This window comes from Siniperca chuatsi, linkage group LG6, assembly GCF_020085105.1.
Source record: "Siniperca chuatsi isolate FFG_IHB_CAS linkage group LG6, ASM2008510v1, whole genome shotgun sequence".
Classification (NCBI taxonomy): Eukaryota; Metazoa; Chordata; class Actinopteri; order Centrarchiformes; family Sinipercidae; genus Siniperca; species Siniperca chuatsi.
In genome coordinates this window covers 13,991,563-14,016,519 of record NC_058047.1, presented here as the reverse complement: position 1 = coordinate 14,016,519, position 24,957 = coordinate 13,991,563, and the positions used below count along the sequence as shown (strand labels likewise).

The 24,957-nt window shown below is 39.5% G+C and overlaps 2 protein-coding genes across 4 annotated transcripts in view; one reads left to right on the top strand and one right to left on the bottom strand.

The window, feature by feature from the left end:
• On the bottom strand, positions 1 to 24,945 carry htr2b (5-hydroxytryptamine (serotonin) receptor 2B, G protein-coupled). 3 transcript variants are annotated; one of them, XM_044201087.1, is made up of 5 exons: positions 24,004 to 24,945; positions 9,073 to 11,848; positions 7,918 to 8,521; positions 4,148 to 4,348; positions 1 to 3,243 (listed from the first exon to the last, which is right to left on the bottom strand). In XM_044201087.1, the coding sequence occupies exons 3-5, from the start codon at positions 8,177 to 8,179 to the stop codon at positions 2,285 to 2,287; spliced, it is 1,422 nt and encodes a 473-aa protein (XP_044057022.1). In that variant the 5' UTR covers positions 8,180 to 8,521; positions 9,073 to 11,848; positions 24,004 to 24,945; the 3' UTR covers positions 1 to 2,284. The 3 variants fall into 3 exon arrangements, with proteins under 3 accessions (XP_044057022.1, XP_044057023.1, XP_044057021.1); XM_044201088.1 differs by lacking the exon at positions 24,004 to 24,945 and having other exon boundaries at positions 7,918 to 8,540; positions 9,073 to 13,165; XM_044201086.1 differs by lacking the exon at positions 24,004 to 24,945 and having other exon boundaries at positions 9,073 to 13,165.
• psmd1 (proteasome 26S subunit, non-ATPase 1) overlaps positions 1 to 24,957 on the top strand; it is a 40,781-nt gene that overhangs the window by 8,191 nt on the left and 7,633 nt on the right. Inside the window, exons 17-20 of the mRNA XM_044201085.1 lie at positions 13,174 to 13,288; positions 16,599 to 16,715; positions 18,108 to 18,210; positions 22,427 to 22,596. Of these exons, the coding sequence (XP_044057020.1) occupies positions 13,174 to 13,288; positions 16,599 to 16,715; positions 18,108 to 18,210; positions 22,427 to 22,596 (505 nt within the window). The remainder of the gene's footprint in view (positions 1 to 13,173; positions 13,289 to 16,598; positions 16,716 to 18,107; positions 18,211 to 22,426; positions 22,597 to 24,957) is intronic.

The following is a 24,957-nucleotide window of genomic DNA, read 5'->3' as shown; positions in this document are numbered from 1 at the left end:
GCCACACTGAATTACTTGAGCTATGAGCACTGTTCAGTTTCTCTACATGTACCAGAGGGCTTTCTCTTTGGAGCCTCACGGTCTTGGCCAAAATTCCAGTTATTTATCTGCACACTGCATTTGTGTAGTTTGGCTCTCTTTGTTGAATAGAAAAAACAGGTTTGTAGAAAACTGTTAGACATTTACTTCCATTGTACAATATTCAGTGTAATCTCCTGGGTTGTCAAATGTATTGCAAATATGACACTGAAATGTTTTTACTATTTCTGTACAAAATATTAAAATAATAACAAACTCATTTGTCCTTATTTGATAAGGACCTGTAAAAGCACTGCCAACATTTTTATGTTTAAAACAAATGGTGATTTGTACTGCTGATGAGATGTAGTTTGACATTAACGGCTCCTCTGTGGTGTGATAGGAGAATTTGGATGCACTGTTGTTTAGAATTTATAATGACTTCCTGGTTTTCATGGAAGGTATTCCTCTGTCAGAGGAAGCTGGACGTAATTGTCACTGTCACTCACACATATTCTTCCCTGGCAGTTCATAGAGATTAATCACTCTTACGCCGACGTGAATTTACCAATCAGAGACCAGCAGTGTTAAACAGAGCGCCTAGCCAGTGCACAAATATCAGGGCGTACATTTTTAAGCCCAAAAAAGGCTGTGATATTCTGCGTGATCAATTGGCCGCTAGATAAACTTTGTGTAAATCTTCACTGTGTTTAGAAAGACTTCTGAACCAGAACAATTCAGTTGGCCTCCTCTTCTCCAATTTCCCACCCTAATGGCTCAAGGATAACTCTGTCTACTCCCCCAACATGCACACTTGCACACAAGGAGGACAGCTTTAAGTTCAAACATCTTAAGTCTCTGCTATTCTTACAAAATCAACAGTTTCTGTTCATTAACAATGAGACAGGGTCGATCTAGGTAATAATAAAACGACGACACACTCCAAACTTGCATACCAAGCTCGTGCGGCCTTATCCAAATCTCATATTTCTTGCTACATTGATCAAACACTGTCTATATTTTGTTAAGTAGGTTTAATTTAGGCTGTTTAAACTATTATTATTATACTGTACTATGTATTTGGAAGTCTACGGTATTCTTGCTTACAAAAAGGCTACAAACTGCAATTGTTAAGCATAAAGGGACTGGGGGAAAAAGTGTCCTTACTTGCCGTTATTCCGGTATTTGCTATTTGCTGATCTTTTGAGGCTGTCTAATTTACACTGTTTATTTGGCTGTCCTGTTGTGCTTTGGTCAACGGCGGTTCATGAAGACAGTTTTACTTGCTGATAAAATCATACTAGCGTAAGAGTGTAGTCATTGAAATTACATGGATATTCAGAATTGGTGCAGTTTTCTTTCAGTTTAGCACAAAATATTTTATTGAACACATTTAGGTTTCCATTTAGTCTGGATTTTGTTCTTTCTTATATACAGTCTTTTATTTGGAAACATATCAAAACATCAGGCTGCAATACACATACAAGAGTGCTTCCCAAAGGTCCGGCAAATACAATAAGTATCATTTCAAAAGTGCAATACATTAAATGTGTCTGTTGCGGAAGAGATTTGAAAGGAAGAGTTGTGGTTGTCTTAACAAAATATAAGAGACCCAAAGTTGAAGGATCAGCATAGGAATATATTGTATACTGCATTCACAGAGAGTTTCCAGGTTATCATTATGTCTTCATTCCTCACATTTTGTTTGGTGGCCTGAATTTTGTTGACTTTTGATCTTTCATATCCTCTTGTGTTCTTTTTTTTTTTTTTTTTTTAGTTGACCTGTTACAGATCATCTCAAGGTTACAGTTTTATAACGTTTGAAAACTCAAACTCTCTTCTGCTCTGCTCTGTCTTGCTATCTTTGAGAATTCACATTGTTGGCTTGTCTTAAAGGCCCATAGTGTAATATTTTGTCCCTATATAGTCACATATATAATGAAGGAGTTATTATTATCATAATTGAAAATATTGCCTTGTTTTGCTTTTGATTTGTAAAAAAATGGAAAATTACTGTTTTAAACAAACATCAGCAGCATCCGACAACAACAGGTTAGATTTTGTTGTTGTTGGAGTGTACAGTAAGTACTGACATTAAATGATTTGTCAATCAAATTGAGAGTAACAGCAGATTGTAATCATGCATTTTGAATATTTGTCTTTGCCTTTGTCTTTAAAGAGATAAAAAGTTTGCACTATAAATCTGATCCACTAAAAGTGCTCCCTTTTTTTTTTTTTTTTTATTGGATTAATTTGTCTGGTATCTCTATACACAGCTAACATGTTCCTCCTGCTTACCACCTTCATTTTCAGTCAGGAGCATTGTGTCTAACACAACACCACTGGATGATTGTACAGGTGCTTGCCGGCACCTCAGTGGACTTTGGTAGCTAACTGCTCCAATGCCATTCTTCATTCCCCGTTTCATGAACAGTTTAGAGTTTTCTGCCATGGAAGATCTGAATGAAATCCGTGTAAGGGTCCGATCTGCATTTGATGCCCTTGGGTGCCTTCCTGGCCCATGACTAGCACAGTTTTTGTAATTACAGGTGATGTAACGCGTGAACGCCTGCCTGAAAGTTTTGTTGAATAGGGTGTAAACCAACGGGTTGATGCCTGACGACACATAACCCACCCAAACAAAGATCTCCATAAGGCGGTCAATTATACGAACATCACAGCTGGTGCATAGCACAGAGGTGACATTAGTAATGAAGAAAGGGCACCACATGACTACGAACAGGAGGAAGACAATGCCTAGCACTTTTGAGGCGCGCTGCTCATTGCTCAGAGTCTGCATTGACTTCTTGCCCATTGTTGACATTCTCCGAAAGGACATTTCATCTCCTGTAGGAGAGTTTGTTGTGCCCGCATTTGATTTTTCTTGCATCCTGGGAAGTCTGCTGTCAAGCATGTTCAGTTGGTCAACTTGAGGTGAAGTTACAGTCTGTTCCCTTTGAAAAACTGTGGAGAATGTTGGGTAGCCAAAGCGCTGAGTCACCTTTGACCTGAGCAAATAAACCTTTTTGCGCAACACCTGGACAGTAAGTAGGTAGATGACCAACATGATGGTCAGAGGGATGAAGAATGCTACCAAAGAGCCAAACATGATAAACTCCCGGAAGGTGTCTGTTTTCAGCAGGCATGTGTGGTTACTGTTAAAGGTGATGTTGTTGGGAAGATGGTAGCTCTTAAGCCCCTTAATTGGAATTGGGATTGCGATACCTGGAAAATGAGAGGAATAATTAATATTGGCAAACATTGGCAGTTACCTTTTTGTAATATTGATGAACTCCTGACACTTGAATTATTTTGTTTTTGATTGTTTTAACACTTATTTCATGAGTATGGTAGAAGTAGAAAAAAGATTAGTGTTTAATGAAAGAATAGTGTCAGGAATAACGAGGTAAGCTCTGATGGCAAGAGTTCCTTTTTTGGTTTTAAAATAATGTAAACCAATCATCCATTGCCTGCCATGATCCCTCTTAAACTGAGCACCAGTATATAGTCAGCAGTGTTGAGTGCTGCTCCCTTAATTCCATCTGATCTTCTGGCTTTGGTCATGAAATTAAGCTCAAATGAAACCAAAACCATCAGCCAAACTGACTGTGCTTTTAGTGGTCTGACTACTGGGCATTGAGCACTGAGCATTAATGGCTTTGTGAATTTGGCCAAATTTTTACACTGTAGTGTTAAACATAAGGGCCAGAAGCTACTTTTTTTAGTTTCTTACTGTAAAGCTAAACTTATTATTACCAGCCAAACATTTTAGCTGTTGCTGTTGAGATCAGATATGTTTTGCCGGCAGGTAACAAACTGTGTTTGGGGTTAGTGCCTTATTTTTACACCTAATTAGCCACAACAATAGTGCAGCTTGCTTTGGATGCACAAGCCATATTGCCCATATTTGTATTCTGTTGCTAACAGGTTGCTGTTTATATAGTATCTGCTTTTATTGCATTTAGCAAATATTTCTGGGTCTATAAACCAGGTCTGCCATGGATCTTATGTCAAGAAATCAGACTGTTCCTGAGAAATAACTTCATAAAAGTAAAGACTACTGTAGAGTTTTGTAAAATTTAAAGAGAAGTTAAGTTTTTAAAAAAAAAATCTGAATTGACATGCTTACAAATGGATATGAGCCACACCAGTGCAATCTTCACCATTGCTTTGGCTCTGGATTTGTACTGGCTGTGTTGGATTGGCTTCTTGATGGCAATGTAGCGATCCAATGAAATGGCGCATAGGTGCATGATGGATGCAGTAGAAAACAGCACATCAAGGAACAGCCAAATGGGACAGAGGGGCTCTGGAAGAGGCCAGTCAGAGTCTAAAGACAAGATGAGAAGGAAATTAGTCCAGTAAGACAATAAACAGTTGTCTTGCAGTTGTTGTTGTTGTTGTTGTTGTTGTTTGTTTTGTTTTTCTTTTTAAAACACAAATTGTACATCACGTATCTGTGGTAGTGTCTCTACAATTAGTAACTCCCTATAACTTACTCATGTGGTATAACTCTTTTTCATTTCAAAAAGTATTTGGTCTTGCACGCTACCAGTTATGGGAAATGTACCACAATGGCAAAGGATTGGAAGTAGCACTCATGCAAAAGATTGGTGTTTGTTTATCTCTGTGAGGAATGACTTTACTGGAAAAAGGAGGGTTCACTGACTGTTTATGGAGCTAAAAGCTCTTTATGTAGATGTACCAGATACTATGCTCAACAGTAGTGTTTATTTTCAGTTCCAGGCATAAAATTGGCAAGTAATTGTTCTGGCTTTTGTCCCATCACCTATTAACATTGCAAATGTTGGAAATACTCCTTTGCATAATTTTCTTTTGTTAAGCCACCCTCCCCTTCTTTTCCTTGCACCACTTTCTTGTCACACTTGGGGGAATTTTTGAGTCATAGTTTTGATGAGGTTTCATCTGGAAGGCTTATTCATTGACAAATACTTCCTTTGTCGTATTAGTTTCATAGTCTTGTTAAATGGATAATGTTATCAAAACCTTTTGAAAACCTTGTAATTGTTGCAGAAAAGAAACAACAGCCAACACTAGGTATGTGTTTTATATTGTGTATTTGAGAACATACAGTAAGGAAAGAAAAACAACAACACAGCTTTATTGTTCTTTTTATGGTTTGCTTTTGAAAATGCCAGCGTATATTTCACGGAGGGTAAATGATGTCCAGCAGTTTCTGGTTACACAGGGCTGTGGTCAGTGCCTTACATAGGAATTCATATTATTGCATTGGTTATGTTACATTTGTTGTTGTTTAAAAATTACAAAAGTCATCTGCATCATTATTTCTTATTTCATAATTTTTCTTTGTCATTTTGCAAAGGGGATAAAAGTCAAAATGATTATATTGTAGATAGTTCAGGCTTTTTGAAAGGAATGGGCTCAGTTAATTATCCAAGAAACAGTATGTATATTTGCTGTTTCTTATCCTCCCCCAAGATGCCTGTCTGCTGGAAATAAAATAAATAAATAAAATAATTTAAAGAAACAAGAGAAGTGAATAGAGCGGTAGAGAAAATGTGTATATATAATATGGCTAGTAGAGCGACGAAAACTTTGATTCAGTCTATAGTGTAATGTGTTGAAAGACGATGCCTTGCATGTACGACACTTCAGGAAGCAACACCAAATCATCTATCCTCTGAAAAAAAATCTTCTCGGCAGTGTTTTTCTTTTTGTCACACAGTGCTATAATTTAAGTTTACAACAGTGTCTGTTCACACAGCTCACATTTTAAACAAGCAGATGTCTTTACATGTTTCAAGTTGTTCCCTGTATGCTTTGAATTCATCTGCCTAGCAGATGTGGAAAATGACTGGCAGTCCTTACAGGTGTAACTGTAATCCAGTCACATTCTTGTCTTGCTCTTTCAGGTTTAAATTGAAGCTTCTTAAACTTTGTATTTTGTACCTTGCTCTGTGGCCTCGCATTTAGCTTGATCTTTTATCTAAACCCATATCTCTGCCAGCCTCATGCGGTAGTTTTTCTTGTACTGGCCATTAGGGTGTGTTTGCTGCAGCACTGGAGAGCAGTGATGTTCTGCTGGTATTGACAATATAACCTTTCTTTGGTATATTAATTTATCATGTGCTTGTGGTTCATTGGTTCTTGTTTTTGCTTGTCTATAGATATTTTTTGTTTTTTCTTCAGTACACTTTACCTACACATATGAGACATGCCCCTGCCCAGTTGGTGTCAGTTCAGTGCATCTACAGAGAATCCACCCCACACTTAACTCCTATATCAGCCTACAGAGAAAGTAAAAGTGGGTCCATGTCATTGTTCAGTTATAAAATCCTAGCGCACCACGGAGTGTCTCCCCTGCCGGGCTGCTGACAGCGCTGTCAGGCGAACAGTAGAGGAGGTTGTACCAGTGTCTGTTTCAAAAGTGGTTTAGCTGACTTCAGTAACATTCAGCACCAGACAAACGGACACGAGTAGCGTTGCACTGCCTCATGCTGTCTGGCGTTGCGCTGCCCTCCGTTTCCATTACCCTTCTCCACTTCCACCACAGTTTTGTGGTGAGTTCATTTTGAGACAAGACTTGGTTTGTAAAGTTTTCAGCCCGCCATGCTGTTGCTTCAGCATTGCTCTGTTTACAATGACTTAGTCAAATCACAGAACTTTTTTAGCTGATAAAATGCAAGTCGACTCGGGGTCTTCTCGACTGAAAACTCGAATCATAGACTTTTAGAGGGCAGGTCTATTATTTACTAATAAGTAAGTATATATACAATCACTCTCAAAATTTTCAGTCGTTGATTAATAAACTGTAACATCTCACTCTACCAGTCTACCAACCTAAAAATTTAATTGGTGTATTTTAAATGAAGTTGTACTTTTATCAGTCACAAAGATATGCACTTGTGCACACATGAATGCTTTCACACCTTTAGTGAATTGGTTCTCAACCTAAGGATTAGGACTTTTTATCAGGGCTTGAGATAAACCCTTGGATCTGAATGTGGATAGCATGTAGGCAGACATAGATATATTTATTAGAAGCTTAGATGTAATATATTAATTGCATAGCCCTTACTTATGTAGCCTCTGCATTAAGATAGATAGACAAAAGCAGCACCTGTCACCAGTCTGACTTGCGCAGGCCTTTCAAACGTGATTTTTGTTTTCATTTTGTAGTTAAAACATAGAGAATAGGAGTCTAAATCAGTTTCTATGCAGCTGTATTTACACAGCACTGTCACTGGAAGTAAAATAAAACCATTTTTATTAGCATTTATTCCTATGGACAATGGTCCCCTAGATGAACAGTTCACTCCAAGCTGTGCAACTGCTACCATAGCACTGCCAAAGGAAGTAGGATGTTTATTGTCCACCATCTCGTTATATTTCATCTAGAATAATTTGTTTAGAGATAGTCGCGATTGTATCTAGTGTTGCTCACAAACTATTTTTATCCTTTTCTATCCTTTGCTTACCCATAGCTGGCCTGTTTTTCTTTGTAAATTAGTAAGACTAATAAAGGATAAATACAATTTTCCAATGAAATGGGGGACTTGTTTGTATTTGGTCATGCCCCCACCCACAGACACACTCACTCTTACACTCAACTTTAAAACATTATTGTCTTGAACATTTGTTAGTAATGGTTTGCTGGGTTTAATAGATCTAGTACCCAAGGCTGTTTAAAACTGGTCAGCCCATGGGGGTTAAAAACATTTCAAACCTAGCTAGGTATAAATGTAATGCCATTCATCATTTGGGTCAACATTTCATTAGAATGGTTTCAAGGAATTGATCTGGGCATTGAGCAATGACATGTTTCTTTCGGTAGAGTAAAGTATTTATTGCTTTTGTATTGTACAGGTTTGTGTCAAAGATGAGACAGACTAACACAAGGTCCCATGCTAAACTTACTGTAGAGAACAGTGATGAGGGCAATGGGCATCACTAGGAGTCCCACCAACAGATCAGCCACAGCAAGCGACATCAGAAAGTAGTTGGTGGCGTTCTGCAGCTTCCTTTCGAGTGACACTGCAAGAATAACTAGGATGTTTCCTCCAATAGTGGGGATGATAACTGTGACAATAAGCAGGGCAGCCCATTTCAGCTGAACCCCAGGCGCTTCTCCTGACTGTGAGCTGTTCGCCTCGAGTGGAGCCGCGACTGCTTGAGACATGATGCTGCAGAGGTTACAGCAGGCCTTAGCGTGGGTCCGGGCTCTAATCTTTCTGGTGTTGGAAACTCGGTCAGCATGGTCACTGGGTCCCACAGTCAAGGACACAGGGTAGGGTGGGACAGCTCAGGCTCAGTGCACAGGATGCTTCATCCCTTGTGCAGTGTACAAACCAAAAGGAATAGCTGACAATTGGTCAAGGATCCACTGCTCCGAGGGGACAAAAAAAACACTACAAACTCCAATGCTGGCAATAATCCCAATACGATTAGTACTTCCAGTGAAATGTTAGCAGGGGTCCTCACTTTCCCAGGCAGTTGATGCACTTGTCATCCACTGCGCCCACTTAAAAGAACAAACAGGTCTGTTAAAGGAACAGTGATACCTTGTTACCCGTTTGCTTTAATTTGTCTGAGTGATGGCATAATAATGAGACGTTTATCATAACAAATGAAGAGGGTCTTTCCTGTGTGGTGACCATTGTTGTTTTCACATTATGGCAAAGAAATGTCGTAGGTTGGAAAATATGAGGAAAAATAGCTTACATTTCCTTTTTATATATACATACACGATTAAAAAAAAAAAACCGCAATTATTGTTTTTCATCAAAAGTAATCCATTAATGTGGGAAGATTTTTAATTGATATTTTTAAATTGTGACAGTTTTTTTTCAATGTATAAAACATATTGAAAGGATTTAAAAACCTCCTCCATGAGGTTTTAGATGAAAGATACACAACTTGTCACTCTTTACAGCCTACACTTAAAATACTTAAGTCTACAAAGATGTACACACCTATGGATTACACAAAATCAAACTTGTTCATATTTTTAAAAAAAACACAAAATAACACCGTGTCAGTTAGCATTATTGTGATTTTGATAAAGTTTCTTACCTGCTCCTGAAGGTAACGTCTGTTGTACATTTAAGTTCCTCGTTGATGTTTCAACTCTTGGAGTAGTTTTCCAAGCCACTACGTCTTAACTTTAACTCCAAGTGCATTTCAATCTTTGAACACCTCTTAGTTTAATATCTTTTTTTTTTTTTTTTAAACTCCCCTATCTCATCTTTATATTTCCACCCTCCCCAAACAAGAACGTGACAGAGAATGCTCTCCCTCAGCGGGCAAAACCTAAATCTGTCTCTGTCTGAAGCAGTCCGTGATGTGGAATTTGTTTTTCTTCCACATGTTGGAGGAACCCCCAGTCTTGCTTCGCATCACCTACTGCGATCACAGGTTTAAAACTTTCAGATGTTGTGGCTCCTCTGCCTCTCTCCCATTCCCACTCGCTGTCTCTTGTTCATAGCCTGTGATCAGCTTGCACTCTCTCCCGTCTTGTTCGCTCTCTCATTCTTCCCCCTCCCTCCCGTCTGTCTTGCCTATGAGTCAGACTCTGTACAAAACAGATGAATGTCTTCATGCTGGCAACATGCCAGTGGTTCTGGGAGGTAATTTCCCTCAACACAGCCGTCCCACTGTTTATATTTGTCACTTTCTGTTCTCTCCTCCATTTGAAGCAAGCAGCGGTGGGGGATATAGTAGTGGTGTATGGGGTGAAGCCTTGTGTATGTGTGTGGGTGGGTGGTTGGGGGGGGTGTAAGGTGCTCAAAAATTGTACTAGTACCACGTAGCTTTTTCATTTTGTCCTCCATAAGCTCACATTTCGAGGCTGAGGAAGTAATTTAAATACAATCCTATTTTCTAGATAATTAAGTTTGAAACTTAGACCATATTTATTTTTTCCTTTGATCTCCCTGTCTCACTAAGTCAAAATGTGTTTTCTATGTGTGCACTCATTGTTTTGCTTTTTAAAGCAGATGCAACACATTAAAAGACGTAGAAATCAACGATTCCTGGAGTTTACACTAACCAGATGATGAGTGATTATTCTCTTCACATGAAAATGTGAGAAATATAGCCAGTAACCCCCAACTTGGATCTGTTTACCCTTGGGTCTCCCAGTCAGGAACAGTCAGTAGACCAGATGTTTTAGCTGAAACACGCTCCCTAATTTACTTCAGGTGCCAATACCCCCATAAAATAATCTGTCCTGTATGGTCTTCTTTTGGTCACCCTTTTCAAATGGGTTTATTACATTCAATCCCAGGAGTGGTCTTATACTGTAACTGTCAGAAGGAAGCAAGTGCATTTCTAATTTGTGACAGCTAGTGTAAACAACCAGACTTTAAGCTGACTCACTGTGATTACTGTGAAAATCCGAGTTCAGCCAGCCAACCTCCACTGTCTTTCTCATTTTCTTACAAAAGACTTTTGATTGTTTGATTATTTTGATTATTATTTTTTTTATTATTATTTTTTTAATGATGCAGCAAATGGCTGAAGGTGTGCAGCCAGCAGTAGGCTGACTACTGCTCACATCACATCAAATGCATGCCACACAGGCACATTTTTTGAATAATATCCAATCATGCTGGCTCAGATTGCAACCTTAGTTGTCAGATCTACACATTTTGCACACTTTGCTGATTGCTACAGCAGTTTGAGTTATTGCACTTGTGAAACTTTTAATAGCTTTAGGTAGTATTGTTATAAAAAAATCCATAATTAAAAAAACGAGTTCCCTTGTTGCTACTTGTTTTCCCTTTGCCAGACATTGGTTAATTTTTAATTGGGTTTAAGTGTTAACTATAAAAGCCATGCAGCCTCTTGGCTTGTTTAATACAACATTGTCCAGGTACTTTCATCATGTATTTGGGTGACTGGTTGTAACCGACAGGAAGCATCCTAATGAGATCTGCTCTCTTACAGTGTGAGTGCATTAGTAACTGCCAGAGTCACATTTCATGTGACAAAATCCATCTATAATTGTTTAGTGAAGTTGTATTCCTGCTTCTTTCGCTTACCTTTCAATGTGTGCGTTACTTCCTAGGGCATCGCCTGGGACCTGTAGACAGACAGAGGGAGTTATTAAGTTGCAGCTGAAACAGCCACTGCCATTCACACCATAATAAATGTGAGGCATGCACATGTGGTCATACAGTACATTAACCAGTTGAGTAAAGGCCTCTTTTGTAATCTTTAAGTAAATATTTCTTATAATAATTTGGCATGTATGACCAGTCTTAAAGCATATATTTTATACAGGGGTCTGAGTACAGCAGTGACACTGAAGGGTTCATTGTCTTCAGGTCATGGTGGACGAGCTGGTTGTCCTTTTCCAAAGAATTAATAATGGATTTTGTTAGATTCAAATGTGTTTGCAAGCCTTTGTAAGTGTTACATGTAATTAGCTTCTTACATAAATATATTTATTGCCTCTTCTCTTCTCATCTCTTCGATTTTCAAAAGTATTTAAGTTCATTCTGAGGTTTTTAAGTCCACCACATATATTAAGAGGATATTTAAGTTTGGCTTGAAATACAGACGTCATTGCTTCACTGCCTTTTCAGACTAAACAAATGCTGGATATTGATTTCTTCTTTCCATCTGAGTTCTTCCATTTTGCTGGTCGTTGAAGGTAATTAGCCTTTTACTTTAAAAAGGTTGAAAAGGCTTTAAACTATTTGAAAAAGCCAAGTTTTCTCAAGTTATGCCTCAAGCTACCGTAGTCCCCTATCGATTTCAAAACTTACCATGAATAAGGTCTCGGTGTCTAGCTCTTAGGAAAAAAACCTTCAGCTTTTGATGGCCAGGTTCATACTTTTTCATCCTATAATGGATAGATAGCACACTGTTTTTGCTGCAAAGGCAGGTATTCACAACCTACATGTTGATCAGGTCAAGTCAATTTTATTTATGTATCCCAAAATCACACATTTGTCTCTAGGGGCTTCACAATCTGGTCCCTATCCAAGTATTGATTGAGATTTGTGCTGCTGATTATAATGCTAGCTATTTGACTGGATAAAGAAAAATTGGACAAATCAAATATGTAGACTTTGTTCTTATTTTTTCACTGATTCACTCTCAAAGGCACTGAGTAATCTCAACAGTCAGTTCATCTGTCAGGCAGCGCTGGTGCTGTCAACACCACCGTTCACATGCAAATTGCTTGTAACATTTTATAACATTCTAAGTTATAAAACAGATTACTTCAACCTTGTACAATTTTTTTTCTCCTTTTTTTTTCTTTCAAATTAAATTCCTCTGTTGGACCAATTCAAGACAACCCACAACACTAAACTTGACTATTAAATCTTGCAGATCTTTGTTGAAATCAGGATACCACCACATGGGTGCTTGGCATTTTCACCTGGTGACCTAAACCTAATGCAACGAGAGCATTGGTCACCTAGGTTGAGCCCGTATCTGGCATGTACAGACTGAGTATCTCATTGTCACTGGGGGAGCAAACAACAGCACAGTATGAATGAATGAAGGAAGGAAGGAGTGTTCTCCCCCTTCTTAAGGTACAGCACTTTGGTTCAGTTTGGGTTGTTGGAAGGTGCTATAGAAATAAAGTTTGATTGATTGATTAAGGCCCCTAAAAGGCACATAAAATACAGTGGCGTTTTGCAGATGTTGCCATAAAGTACTTTTTTTGTACTACTATAATCTTAGTCTTGACTATTTCAATTGAATGATAAGTTGTTTTTTGTAATGAACTTCTTTGCAGATTTTAATTTGTATTCCTTAATGTTTGCTTCATTTGGCAAAGAAACAGTTAATACAGTCGAGCCACAGCATTTGCAATTGTACCTTGAGCCAAAGATTTGGCTTAAATGGTTTGGCTCAGTGATTTCTATTCTCTCTATTCCACAACAGCAGCACTGGGAGAAAATGCATAAGCACTTGGAGAGTTTTCAGAGACATAAATCAAAGCGCCATATTTTATGCTCTTTCCACTGTGCCACAGTCAAATAATAGTTGCGCTAAACTAGTTAGTGACATTTATCCTCCACACTGCTGTAAAAAAAAAAGTATTATTATTTTTTACCGTAACCCACGGTATCAGTGATGGATGGATCTTTAGTGGTTAACTTCAAGTCCCTCTTGTTGACTCACTTTTAAATTCTCTCTCCTGTCTCTCCTCAGGACCCCTGAGCAGTGTCCCAGTGTGGTGTCTCTTTTGTCAGAGAGCTACAACCCTCATGTGCGTTGTGGAGCTGCCATGGCTCTGGGCATCTGCTGTGCTGGGACAGGCAATAAGGTGAGTGCCTCCCCTGTCACCCCCCTCCTTTTCAACTTAAAAAGCATTTACCTTACCTAGCCTTTTTCTCTCATTGTGTAGAGCTGCTGTTAATGAAGGTTAACCCAGTGTTTCAAAATAACAGCCTACCAAGAACCGCAGGAATTTTGCCGTCTGAATCTACTACAGGCTTTTAATGTGAAACACGTGCAGTAGTGTTGACGTTTATTAACAGCAGCTTAACACTGATAAAAACTAAAGGTATGGTTCTCTATTCTGCCACTATTTGAGAATTTACAATGTCCCATGTTCCAGCTCCCATCAAACATACTATACACAAGGGTGAACCATATGGACCAAGCCTTACATCAGCTGTGAACAAAAAAAGCTTAGGTGGCTTCTTTTTTTTTTTTTTTTTTTTCCCAACCACAAAGGCAGCATTAGACCTCTGTCCTCATTTATCCTATGTGCTCTCTTTTGTGTCTTGGCGTAATATGTGCGTCACTGATGCAAGGACTATCTATGTTGCACAAAGGGTTTACCTTTTAAGCAGCCAATTGATGGCTCCTCTGAGGTTCATCTTAGATGGGCAAGTACAGACTCAGTTTCTGTGGCCCCTGCAAAAGTTGCTGAGGAAAGACTGTTACTTTGTTACCAGAACAAATGTTGATTTGCTAAAGTTAATTTATAAAATGGGTGTAATGCTGTTGCTCAAAAGCTGTTATTATCCCAAGATCATTGCACAGGACTGTCATCTTCTTTTGAACCTGTTTCAAGACAAATTTCAAGTCATAACAGTTTGATCGAAGGCCTCTAAGTGCTTCAACAATTATCTCGGTTGCTGTATATAGTGATTTTAAAAAGTAAGGTAAGCAGCTATTTTATTTGTAATCTATTGGCATTTGTCTTCATTTTCATGGAGGGTCAGCACCGAGGAGCTCATAAATTGTGGAAAGTTCTTGAGAGATTTGTTGATAAAATGGTCCAAATTGGCACACAGTCACTGGGCTGTACCCTGTCATCGTGTTTGGGTTAACTGAAGTCCGAAAAGGAGAGTGAAGAAGACAGAAGTCGGGGGGCTGCCATTTCCTGAGTTGTCTAACTATGTGGCCTGATCAGTCTCAGGTGGCACAGCCCAAGGAGAGTCATGGCTCATTGCATCCTGAGCCTTGAAGCACCAAAGTGAATGTTTTGGACCAGATCATACCGAGGCAGGCTACAGAGCTGATACGTTCCAAAGCTCTACTGCTTGGTTTTTCCAGAATAAAACCTCGAGCACATTAGGTCCTTAGTGAGAGTAATGATGTTGTGGCAAGAGAAGTGGGTCACCTATTTAGAGGGAATACATTCCTTTGCCATCATATTTATACACCTTGGGCTTTGGATATTTTTACTGGACTGGTGCTCCTGATCTGTTTTTTTTTTATATGTCAAAGAGAAAACTGCACAGGAAAGCTGTTTTGAAATTCGGTGTAGTCGGTTTGTTTTATGCTGATTTTGTGCCATAATGAAATTCTTAAATAGAGCTCAGCTTGTTTAGTGAATTGGATGGAAGCATTGTTCACCAAGAAATATGTGTGCAAATGTAATGTTAAACACCAGACAGACTCATAAGAACCATTTCAGTGTTTCAGAATACTGTCACATGATCCAGTTTTATAAAGATGTATGAAAATGGAAATTATTTCGTGGTAAAGTGTGTTCTGCACTGTTCCATTTATTTACACAAGCTTCTGGCCAGTTTTTAGCAGTACTGAACTGAATATAATTTAAAGTCCAACTCACACTGAGGCACAAGCCTGAAGAAAACAGTCCACCACTGTACATGGATTAAGAGGATCTTAAGCAACCACATTATGTGTCGACCTGCTCTGCTGATTGGGCCTGACAGTAAATACCCTCAATTAAACCCCCCGACAACCTATCAGGAACAGGATGTGGTCGACTGGTGTGGGCTTTACACTCTTGACTTATCATCCCGATACACGGCTGTCTCAGCCAGCTGAGCCGAGAGCACTGATGGAAACATGGTTTATTTTACCTCCACTGTCATCATCCTAGTTTGTTTCTTTTTCCTCGGCAGAGCTGACGCCTCCCTCCAAGTCTGGTGGTGTGGGTTACAGCCATTACTGTTCAGAGAGAAGTACTACTGAGAACAGAGGAGAGTGCAGAAATAAAAAGAGGAAAGAGGTGGTCCTCCCTCATTTTTTCATTCAGAGTGATCTTGGGAGGAAGGCCCAGCTTGTCGTAACTGTTACTCAGTTGTCCCGGGCAACCAGATATGGATGACACTAATGTCATTAATTTGTGTGGTCTGGTTGCCTCTGTTGATAATCCCCTTTCCTGTATTTAACCAAACAAAAGTGCCCCCGTTGCACTGATCTGCTCTGTTGGGAATGGCAAAATATAAAAAAAAAACTCAAATTGTCAGTTTCATGTCTACTTCAATTTGACACAAACTACCCTTTTCACTACCACCACTACTATAGGAATACGGCAGAATTAAAAGACGTCATTATTCCATCTTTTGTAAAGCTGTACAAAATAAATAACCTCACAAATGCATGCTAAAAATGTAGTCTTAGCCAGTCCAGTCTTTTTATTTAGCATTTTTAGCTTAGCCACCTGCTACATAGCAAAATCCTTTTTATGTCCCTTGATGTGTTTGTAGAACCATTGAAATATGATTACACAGGACATCTTTCACTCCCAATTTAAAACATAAAAATATGGTAACCATTCTGCCAACTTTAGCAACCGTATGATGGTTTTCAGCCTGGCAGCCAGTTCTAAAACTTACCGTTAAGCCTTGGAGGGCCTTGACAGACTCTAGGCTACAGACTAAACTAGAGAAGGCTCAAGGTGCCATTTCCTACACTGTCTCATTCTTACAATAGTCAGAAGATAATATTCATCCTCTTACAAACATTTTTTCAACTGATGTCCCTCTAATAAAACATGCTCTATTTTATATTTGACTAATCTATGTCTCTTTGCCTTAAAGTGTTTTTGTTCTTAGATAACATGGTTTCTGGTGCAGCACCTTCGACAAAGATTAAGAGTAATTGCAGGCTTAAAGTAAATAATAATTTAATGTAAATTTTGAAGTAATTGACTCCTCCAGTGAAATAGTGGCAAATGTGTAAAAAAAAAACTATGCCAAGTGCATAGCTCTTCTGCTCCTTGCAGCAATGTTTTGGTCCTACTTACAAGCCCCATAAGGGTTATGCAGCTTGTAAATAACCATTTACTGAAACAAACGTTTCACCGTTTACTACACTTAATTTTAAGCAACATTGCCAACTTTTCTGTTATGCCTTTCTCCCCACAGGAGGCCATCAATCTGCTGGAGCCCATGACCAACGACCCAGTAAATTATGTGAGACAAGGTGCCCTCATTGCCTCTGCCCTCATCATGATCCAGCAGACCGAGGTCACCTGTCCCAAGGTAAGGGAAAAATGTTTGTATATTCAAGACTTGTTTGATTGCTTCTCAGTTATCATTAATACAATTGGTTTATAGCCAGCAGTGATAACAGCCTTGGTCAGTTTTGGTCTAGAGACTTCTTTTATAGTTCTAGCAGACCTTTTTAAAGAGCAGAGACATTTTCTGAATGTGAACCAGTTTGTAAAAATGTATGGAGCACAAAGAAACACCGCTCTGTTTTATGTCTAGGTGGCCTGTTGGTTATCTGTGAAATAACAACATGCTCTAGTGTCATCATGCTTAATACCACCAGAACTTTTGCTGAGTAAAGAGTGAGGAGAAAGAAAAGGGGGAAGACTTGACCAAAAGCAGAGAGCATCTACTGTTAAGACAGAGGGAAAGAAATCTGTGTCATGAAAGACTGGAGAGTGACTAGTCCAGGCATAACTGCACGCACTCACCCTTGGAGCACCTCATACTTTGTCATAGACTGTTAAGATTTGCGAGGCACATTTTCAAAGACTCCTCATCTGCACAGCAACAGTCCTTAAAGCTCAAGGCGGTATGCAGGATTGTGCAAGAGGTAAACGGAGGAGGTATTGTGTCGTTGACTGGTTATTTCAATGTGCCAGTCTTTGTAATTTCCAGCTCTGCTTCACTGTTGTAGATAGAAATCTTAGCCCTCTAGTTATAAGGTGGTAAATCGTCCCAAATTGGCCGATAACAACCGATTGGATGCAATTTCATTATGGCTATCCAGAGCTGCTGTTAGTGCCGGGACTCCCACAGGTACCACACCATCGCCATGGGTGTGGCAATGCTGATGAAGTTTTGTTATGAATATTGTGCTGACAGAGAGCAAGTTTGGCAAATTGCATTACAGCCTGTGACAGCCACATTCAAATGTATACCTTCCCCATAATTTGGTGAGCCTCTGACAAGGAGGCGCAGACTTGGCAACATGATGCAACCATACACCCTCTCTACAGTATTTTAAAGCCCGCAGGGATTCTTAGTCATTAATTGCATTCACAAAGTAAAGTCACAATGAAAAGTTAGGTTTATTAAAAGGTGTATTGGTACAGAGTCAAGCTTTGAACTCACTAGTTTTTAAGATTGAAATTTTGCTAGTTTGCAACCATATAACCTTGTTTTCTTTATTGATGTATTTCTCCAAACATTGTTTTCCTTCAAAAGCACTAGACTCTAACATAGAGTTGCAATATTTTTGTTTAAATTGAGAACCATTGATGTAAATTAAGGTCACATGACATGTTTAAGTTCACATTTTGACACTTTTTAAAAATGTCACGTTGATCCACAGTATCATAACACAAATAAAATGTTGCGTCACACCAGCAATTATTATTTGTTGTACATTAACATATTTTCCTCCCCTCCTCACTATTTTAGGTGAACCAGTTCAGGCAGCTTTATGCGAAGGTGATCAACGACAAGCATGATGACGTTATGGCCAAGTTCGGCGCCATCTTGGCCCAGGGAATCCTCGACGCAGGTTAGTCTTCCAACAGAAGTGCACAAGACATATTTCCTAGTTTATACAGGCTGGTAGTTGGAAATATAGTTTAACTGGAAAGACACCAGCTTGAGCTCCTCAGTAGGCAGTGGATTTATCCATGTCTGTCACTGAGCAAGAGATCAAACCGGTATGTGGTCCTGCCTGCTTTGTGCCTTGACCCCTCGGGGGGGATACGAAAAGCCCAAATTCTTAATTACACTAAAACAAGTGCAGTGCTCTAACTGTAATGTGGTTTTGTGTATGTGCGTGTGTGTGAGAGCCGTAATTTGAGTTCCTTTACGCTCAAGCAAACACAGAGTAACCCTCTTCGGTTGACCACCCGTGCACTGTGTCTCTGGAACAGATCATCCCAAGGTGTGTTAGTGCCTGGCGTTCCTACCTCAGCCCTGCTCTGCTCTCAGCCATATGGCCTGTAGGTCTCCCCCTGGTGATTACTGTTTGTCTGATAGTCTCTGTGTTTGTGTGTCTGTGCGGGTGTTTGTGGATACAAGCATGCAACGTGTGTGTGTTTGTTTGTGTGTGTGTGTGAGTCCCTGAGAGCTGCACATCATCACATGGAGAGCTACACACTCGCACACAGGCAGAGCACACCCATATTCATATGTATACACAAACCCTCAATGCAGGCAGGAGCAGAAACCCATTTTCTGGCACTAACATAAAACCTTGTGTGTTAAGCCAGAAAGAAACCAGTTCTGTTTACACACTGCTATCTAAATACACTATCAGGTGTTGCAACTTACACAAAGTATTTGCCCCGTTTCTTCAAAGGATAAGTGCAGCGTATGTGTTTTTTGAGATGCTGTGACTCATGGACGTTTTTCATCAGACATAAAATTGCCTCTTGATTAACTTCACCCCTCCTGCAGCACTATTTGATGGTTATTTTGTTCTGAGCAGATTAGCCATGCTGGGACAGGCAAGACCTCAATCATATATCAAATCAGGCACATTAACCGTAATAAACTCCGCAAACATGCCAAGATGACCCTGCATGAGACCATCCAGAAAAACCCTGACCACCAGTGTCATTTTTCATACAGCATACTCTCTCCCCCCCTGCTCTTCATGCCACACTCCAGCTCTCCGTACTTAACCCATGTTTTCAGTTTAAACACATTCAGGCAGGAAACACCACTGCTGTTTGAATGTCAGACATGCTCAAGTTTGTGCGGTGTGAATGTTTTAGTATTCTTGTAAGGGGTGAGGCGTTTGTTTGAGGTGCACTGGTAATTGTATTTAATTTGACGGGCGGAAGTGATTTAGAGCTCAGTTTCATGATCACTGGTGCTCATAACCCAGGAAATGTCAGTCTCTCTTGCTCGTTCTCTCACACAAACTATCTCTCTCACCCCTACATGTTCAGCCTCCATTTACAGACTATTCCTCACTAATTGATACGGCCCATTAAATAGCTTTAATTAGTGATTTCTCTCTCATTCATGTAACGAAACATGCCCCATCTTTCTGTCTTACTGGATTCAGTTTCATCTTTTCAAAGCGACACAGCGAGCAGGTTGATTGTTGATATTGTCATATAACACCTTTTTGAGGAATTACCCTTATCCCCATGCCTCCCTCACCAACTCTTTGAAATGAAAATTGGCGAAGAGTTTGCAAAAACAGCAGGTGGGGGGGAACTCGCTAGTCAAGTGCTCTCAACCTCTTAAGTTTTTAAGAGACTCTTAAGCACCCAATTGTGGTGCAGCAAGCAGACCTTGTGACGCATTCTGGCCAACGTTCAATCCGTGGGACTGGAATGGTTTCGACACTGGTTCAGATGTCAAGATAAGGCCCTGTTATTAAATCACCTCAGTGACATGAGGAAAAAGTGAGTACAAAGTAAAACAACAGCAGATGATTTAACTGGTATTGTCTGGGCAGATCTCTTTTTTTTTTTTGTTGGAAGGGCTACTCCCTAGTAACCTACCCTTTTTTTAAAGGAGAGTTTTTCTTTTCATCTCTATTAAAAATGACTCATGATTCATCCTGGTTGTGTCCTAGCTTCTCCCTCGGTCTTCCCTTCTGCAGTCCCTCCCTACTGTTTGTCTCAGAAAGCCCTGGAGAGGTCTGTTACTCTTTAGTACTGCTCCAAGGAGCACCCTTGATCCCTGTTCACCACCTTCTTTTTGGTCCGCTCCACAGACAAACTGAAATTTACCTAAGTTTCTATTTGTTAGAACACGCACTTTCACACTAGCATTATTTTTGTCCTTTTTAATTCTCTGGTAAAATTAGTAATCAGACCCTAATAGAGCATCTGTAGCCTGCAACAATGTTCCAGTTATCCAAAAGGCTCACTGTTATTTTTTGATGATAGAAAAATGGTGAACGTCCTTTTGCAGGAGGTAACAGAACATCATCTTGACCATGGAACATAAAGTCTAGATAGAAATTAATTCAAAACAGATTTACGCCTTTTAAATTTTTTTAATACAAATCAAGCTGAAAATGAGCTCTATTTAATCTGCAGCTACTTTAACACAGCTGGGAAAAGCATCTGTTATTTTGGGGACAGCTGACACTCCTCTTGTGATGTAGAGATGAATTATTAATCTCCAGTGTAGCTCACATCTAATGATGATGAATGGATTTTATTTTTTAGGTTTAAATGCAGGATGCTGTAGACAATGCATTCCTGGGTTTAACTGGCTCGCCAATTTGTCCCTGTAATATAAATCCTTCCTTTTGATCAACAGATCAGACAAGTTGAAGCCAAAAGACAACCTTCTCAGGGTGGTGACCATCCTGGTCTGTACCCTCATTAACCTCCCACTCCCTCATCTTACAGTTCTTGTGCCAAGTTGAAATGGGTTTGTTTCATATTCAGTGATCAGTATGACATTCTGAACAATTCAAAGGAATGTAATTGTTAAAACAAAGAGAAGTTAGCCTCCAACTTTGCGCCTTTTTGTTATTTGTAGTCTCTAAACTGTAAGGTTTATTGAATTGTTGAGTGTCATGGATGCTAATTGTGGATTCTCAGGGCAGTGGTTTCACCCACAGCGCTCATGTGACCAAACTCAAATCTAAAATGATGGAGTACATTTTTTACCTATAGTGAATTTTTTCTCTACTGAGCAGTATGTATTTTTAACCTCTATGTATCAAGGATACATAAGGCTTGCTTGAGGTTTGCTCTGTGTGCATTCTCCTTTTCAGCACTCTGCTGGTTTGCTGAGCTTGCATGCTCTTTTTCAACCTTGTCCTGATTCACATTTTATATAAAACCCTGCTATTTAACATCAAAAGTCTGTCACCAGCAGTACATAATGCAGCAGCAGTTATTTTATGCCAAAGAGATGTGACAGTACTGTATATTACTGTTGTATTTTCTCTAAACTGATTTCCAACAAATTTGGTTTTGAGATTTTACTGATCATCATTAACATTTGTTCAATCCTAGCAATGTGCTAAATCAATACTAAAACCAAAATCTTAATAAGGCTCCAGCATTGTGGAAGAAGCACCAGGGTTGTCACATGTATGTTGAGTGTGTTTCACTATCCTCTGTTGCACACTTGGCTGGGTCTCTTTCATTGATCTTTCTGAAAAGCTGAAACATGATATTGGGATATTTTGTCTATATTCTAAGCTAACAGATATCTTCTTCTGTACCTACTTATAAAAACGCCTTGGCATATAAAGTTAAAAGCAATTAAGTTGTTTGTTTGCCTTCAACAACTGCACCTCGCTTTAGGCTTGCCTTTATGCATAGAGGTGTCTTAAGACCTGGTGGTGGCAATAGCATATCAAGTAAAAAATGTTAGTGGACACAAACGCACGTTGATTTTGCTGTAGGCTGTTCGAATTGAGGTGAAGACATGCCTGCACACACTGTAAAGTTTTAAGCATGAGTAAAAAATAAATAAATAAAAAGGCAATTATCACAAGCTGTATTACTCAACAGATTTGTGCAAATAAAACAAGGCAGCAATTTGCTTTATGTTCATTCAGAATGTACCTTGACCAATGGGAGCTGTAGCTTTGAATAAAATAATTATTTTATCTGTGTTAAAATTACATATTTTAAAATTGTGCTATAGTATGCAAATGTGAAATGTCATATTAAGAGTTACTTTACATAACATTTGTTTTTAACTAGTGTGTCATCTGGTCAATGACCAATATCATGTAGGTCTCTGCCATAATACTGAAACCTTCTCTTCCTCCTCTGCCCTCTGTTGTCCAGGTGGACGTAATGTGACCATCTCTCTGCAGTCCAGGACAGGTCACACTCACATGCCGTCGATGGTCGGCCTGCTGGTCTTCACCCAGTTCTGGTTCTGGTTTCCCCTCTCCCACTTCCTGTCATTGGCCTTCACACCAACTGCTATAATTGGCCTCAACAAGGACCTCAAGGTACTGAAGCGGCTAGACTTGCCATTGGTGTGTGTGTGTGTGTGTGTGTGTGTGTGTGTGTGTGTGTGTGTGTGTGTGTGTAACCATATAACGTGACGTTTTTCCAACACCGGTCTAAAAAATGTTTGATTAAAAGCAAAATTGGCATAAAATGCAGAAATTACTTTTACTCTGTCATGTAAGAGGAAATTCCATGACAAGCACTTCAGGCAAACCGCTACATCATGCATTATTTTAAGTGGATTATCCTGCGTATACCTTTCCCACGTAGCAGTGATTAGAATATAATATTGTTTATTTGTATTGTCTAAACTTTGTTGTGTTAAAATACAATTGCACTGGGCGAAAAAGTATGGGTGCTAAATTTGGCTGCTGAATTTGCATTTGGCACTGCGTTTGGTGCAGAAAATTTTTAGCTTCTTGCCTTGGTAACATCTGTCACTGGCAGCCTATCCATAACAAGGCCCTCCTGACTGTGGACTGTTCTGGACCCCAGCCACTCGCACACTGATGCCAAGTGATCACTTTGACATATTGGGGTCTTAAACAGACATTAAATGGGCATTATCTCTTCATTGCTACCCGAACCGGGAGCACCAGGATCACCTCCACACTTTTGCGTATTGCGCATCCCCAGCTTTACAAGGTACTGGAGAATATATTTGGTGTAAAGCCCCAAATAATATACCAGGGATAGGAGGGAGAACAGCAGGGTTTAACAGGCAATGTGCTGCACCCTGCCGAGGCTTGTCAGCACCTGTTCAACTGCACAGCACGAGTCTTCACAGACTTTGCCTCTCATCATTGGACAAAGAACATCCTCATCATTTACCCGTTTTCTTTTTTAGCAACAAACTTGTAGGCTAGCTTTTAAGAAAAGACGAGAAGTTACTTCACTGCCTCGCTGCTTTTCTTTCTGCCTGCATACTGCAGTGAACCGGCTGAATTTAAAACAAACAAAAAAAGAAGTCCCCCTGGTCACATCTTGTGCTGCTCTTTTGGACCATAGGGACTGTTTAGTCATTTAGTTTCAGAACACTGTTATAATTCAAAGGCTCACACTAAACAGAAGGCACCTGGTGCTGTTCTGGCTGGAGATCATGTTTTACGTTTGTCTAGGTAAAGTTGACAGAGCACTTTTTCATTTTTACATAAGGTTAAGCCTGTCGCTAATAGGTGAAGGAGGGTGTTGTAATAAGTGCTGCTTCTTTTGTCTAACCAGTTAAATGTAAATTTTACTTTAAAACCTAACTAAGCCATGCTATTTCCAGTGTGTCTACAGGAAGTATCATCTGCAGTAACAGCATATTAAAGGTTCCCTGTGGAGTTTTGCAATCCCAGTAGTGCTATGGAGCTGTTTTTCTATGAGTGCCCCCCCTGTTTTTCTTTAAATCACAAATTGTTTACCTCTCTGGCTATAGGGCAACATTTTGCCCCCAGCAGCTTTAGGTAGGCAAGTTCAACTCTGAATCTGCAAGTTTAGAGCTGGAACAAAAAGGGAGGAAGTACTAAAAGACAGTAAACACTGGCTCAGATATCAAACTGAATGAATATGAAAGGAGAGTAAAACTGTTTTATAGGTTACTACTTGTTCATATTTAACTAAAATTACATTGGCTGGCCAGTAGAATCTAAAATCAGCAAATCAGTGTTGAAATATGACATTTGAGATGACATTAAGCTGCCAAATTTGAAAGGTGTTGATGTGACATTTTCTCCCACAAAAACAGAAAAGAACTGCTGCTTACCTTGTGCTTATCCTCAATTCACATTTTACTTCACTTCATTATTTAGTCTGAATATGTCTTCTGAAATAGAGAGCTGAAGTCCTGCCCCCTTTCCTTGCTAGCCTGTGTCCCACTAGCATCTGTAACTCAAGAGGTTTAACCAGAGTTAAGTCATCAGGCTTCCTGTAAAGCTGAAACATGTTCCTAGAGTTTTCTGTGCATATCCTGAGATGGGTGTTTACTACTGTACTGACTGGTAAAATATTAACACATCGTCTTGTTACCTAAGACAACTCAAGTTAAAAAAAATTTAGTGGGACAAATATTAGTTAGGAGAGGGGGCGGTATATACGTTGATTTCAGCATTCAATAAAGTTGTGTTTAGGTTCAACAAAGACGTCAACAAAAAGTCTTTCTGGCTGAGTTTCAAAGTTCATTCTTGACGTCGGAAACAGTTGACAAAACAATCTCACCTCGCCTAGCATGCTAAAAATCACCACACAACAAATTGATATCAGTTGATTTAGCTTGACTTGACTTTCTGAAAGGATGTTAGACGTCTGTTCCCTCTAAAGTGGATGGTCAGGTTATGTAAAGTTACTAAACATCTTCTCTTCCTTTGTCTTCCTGTTCA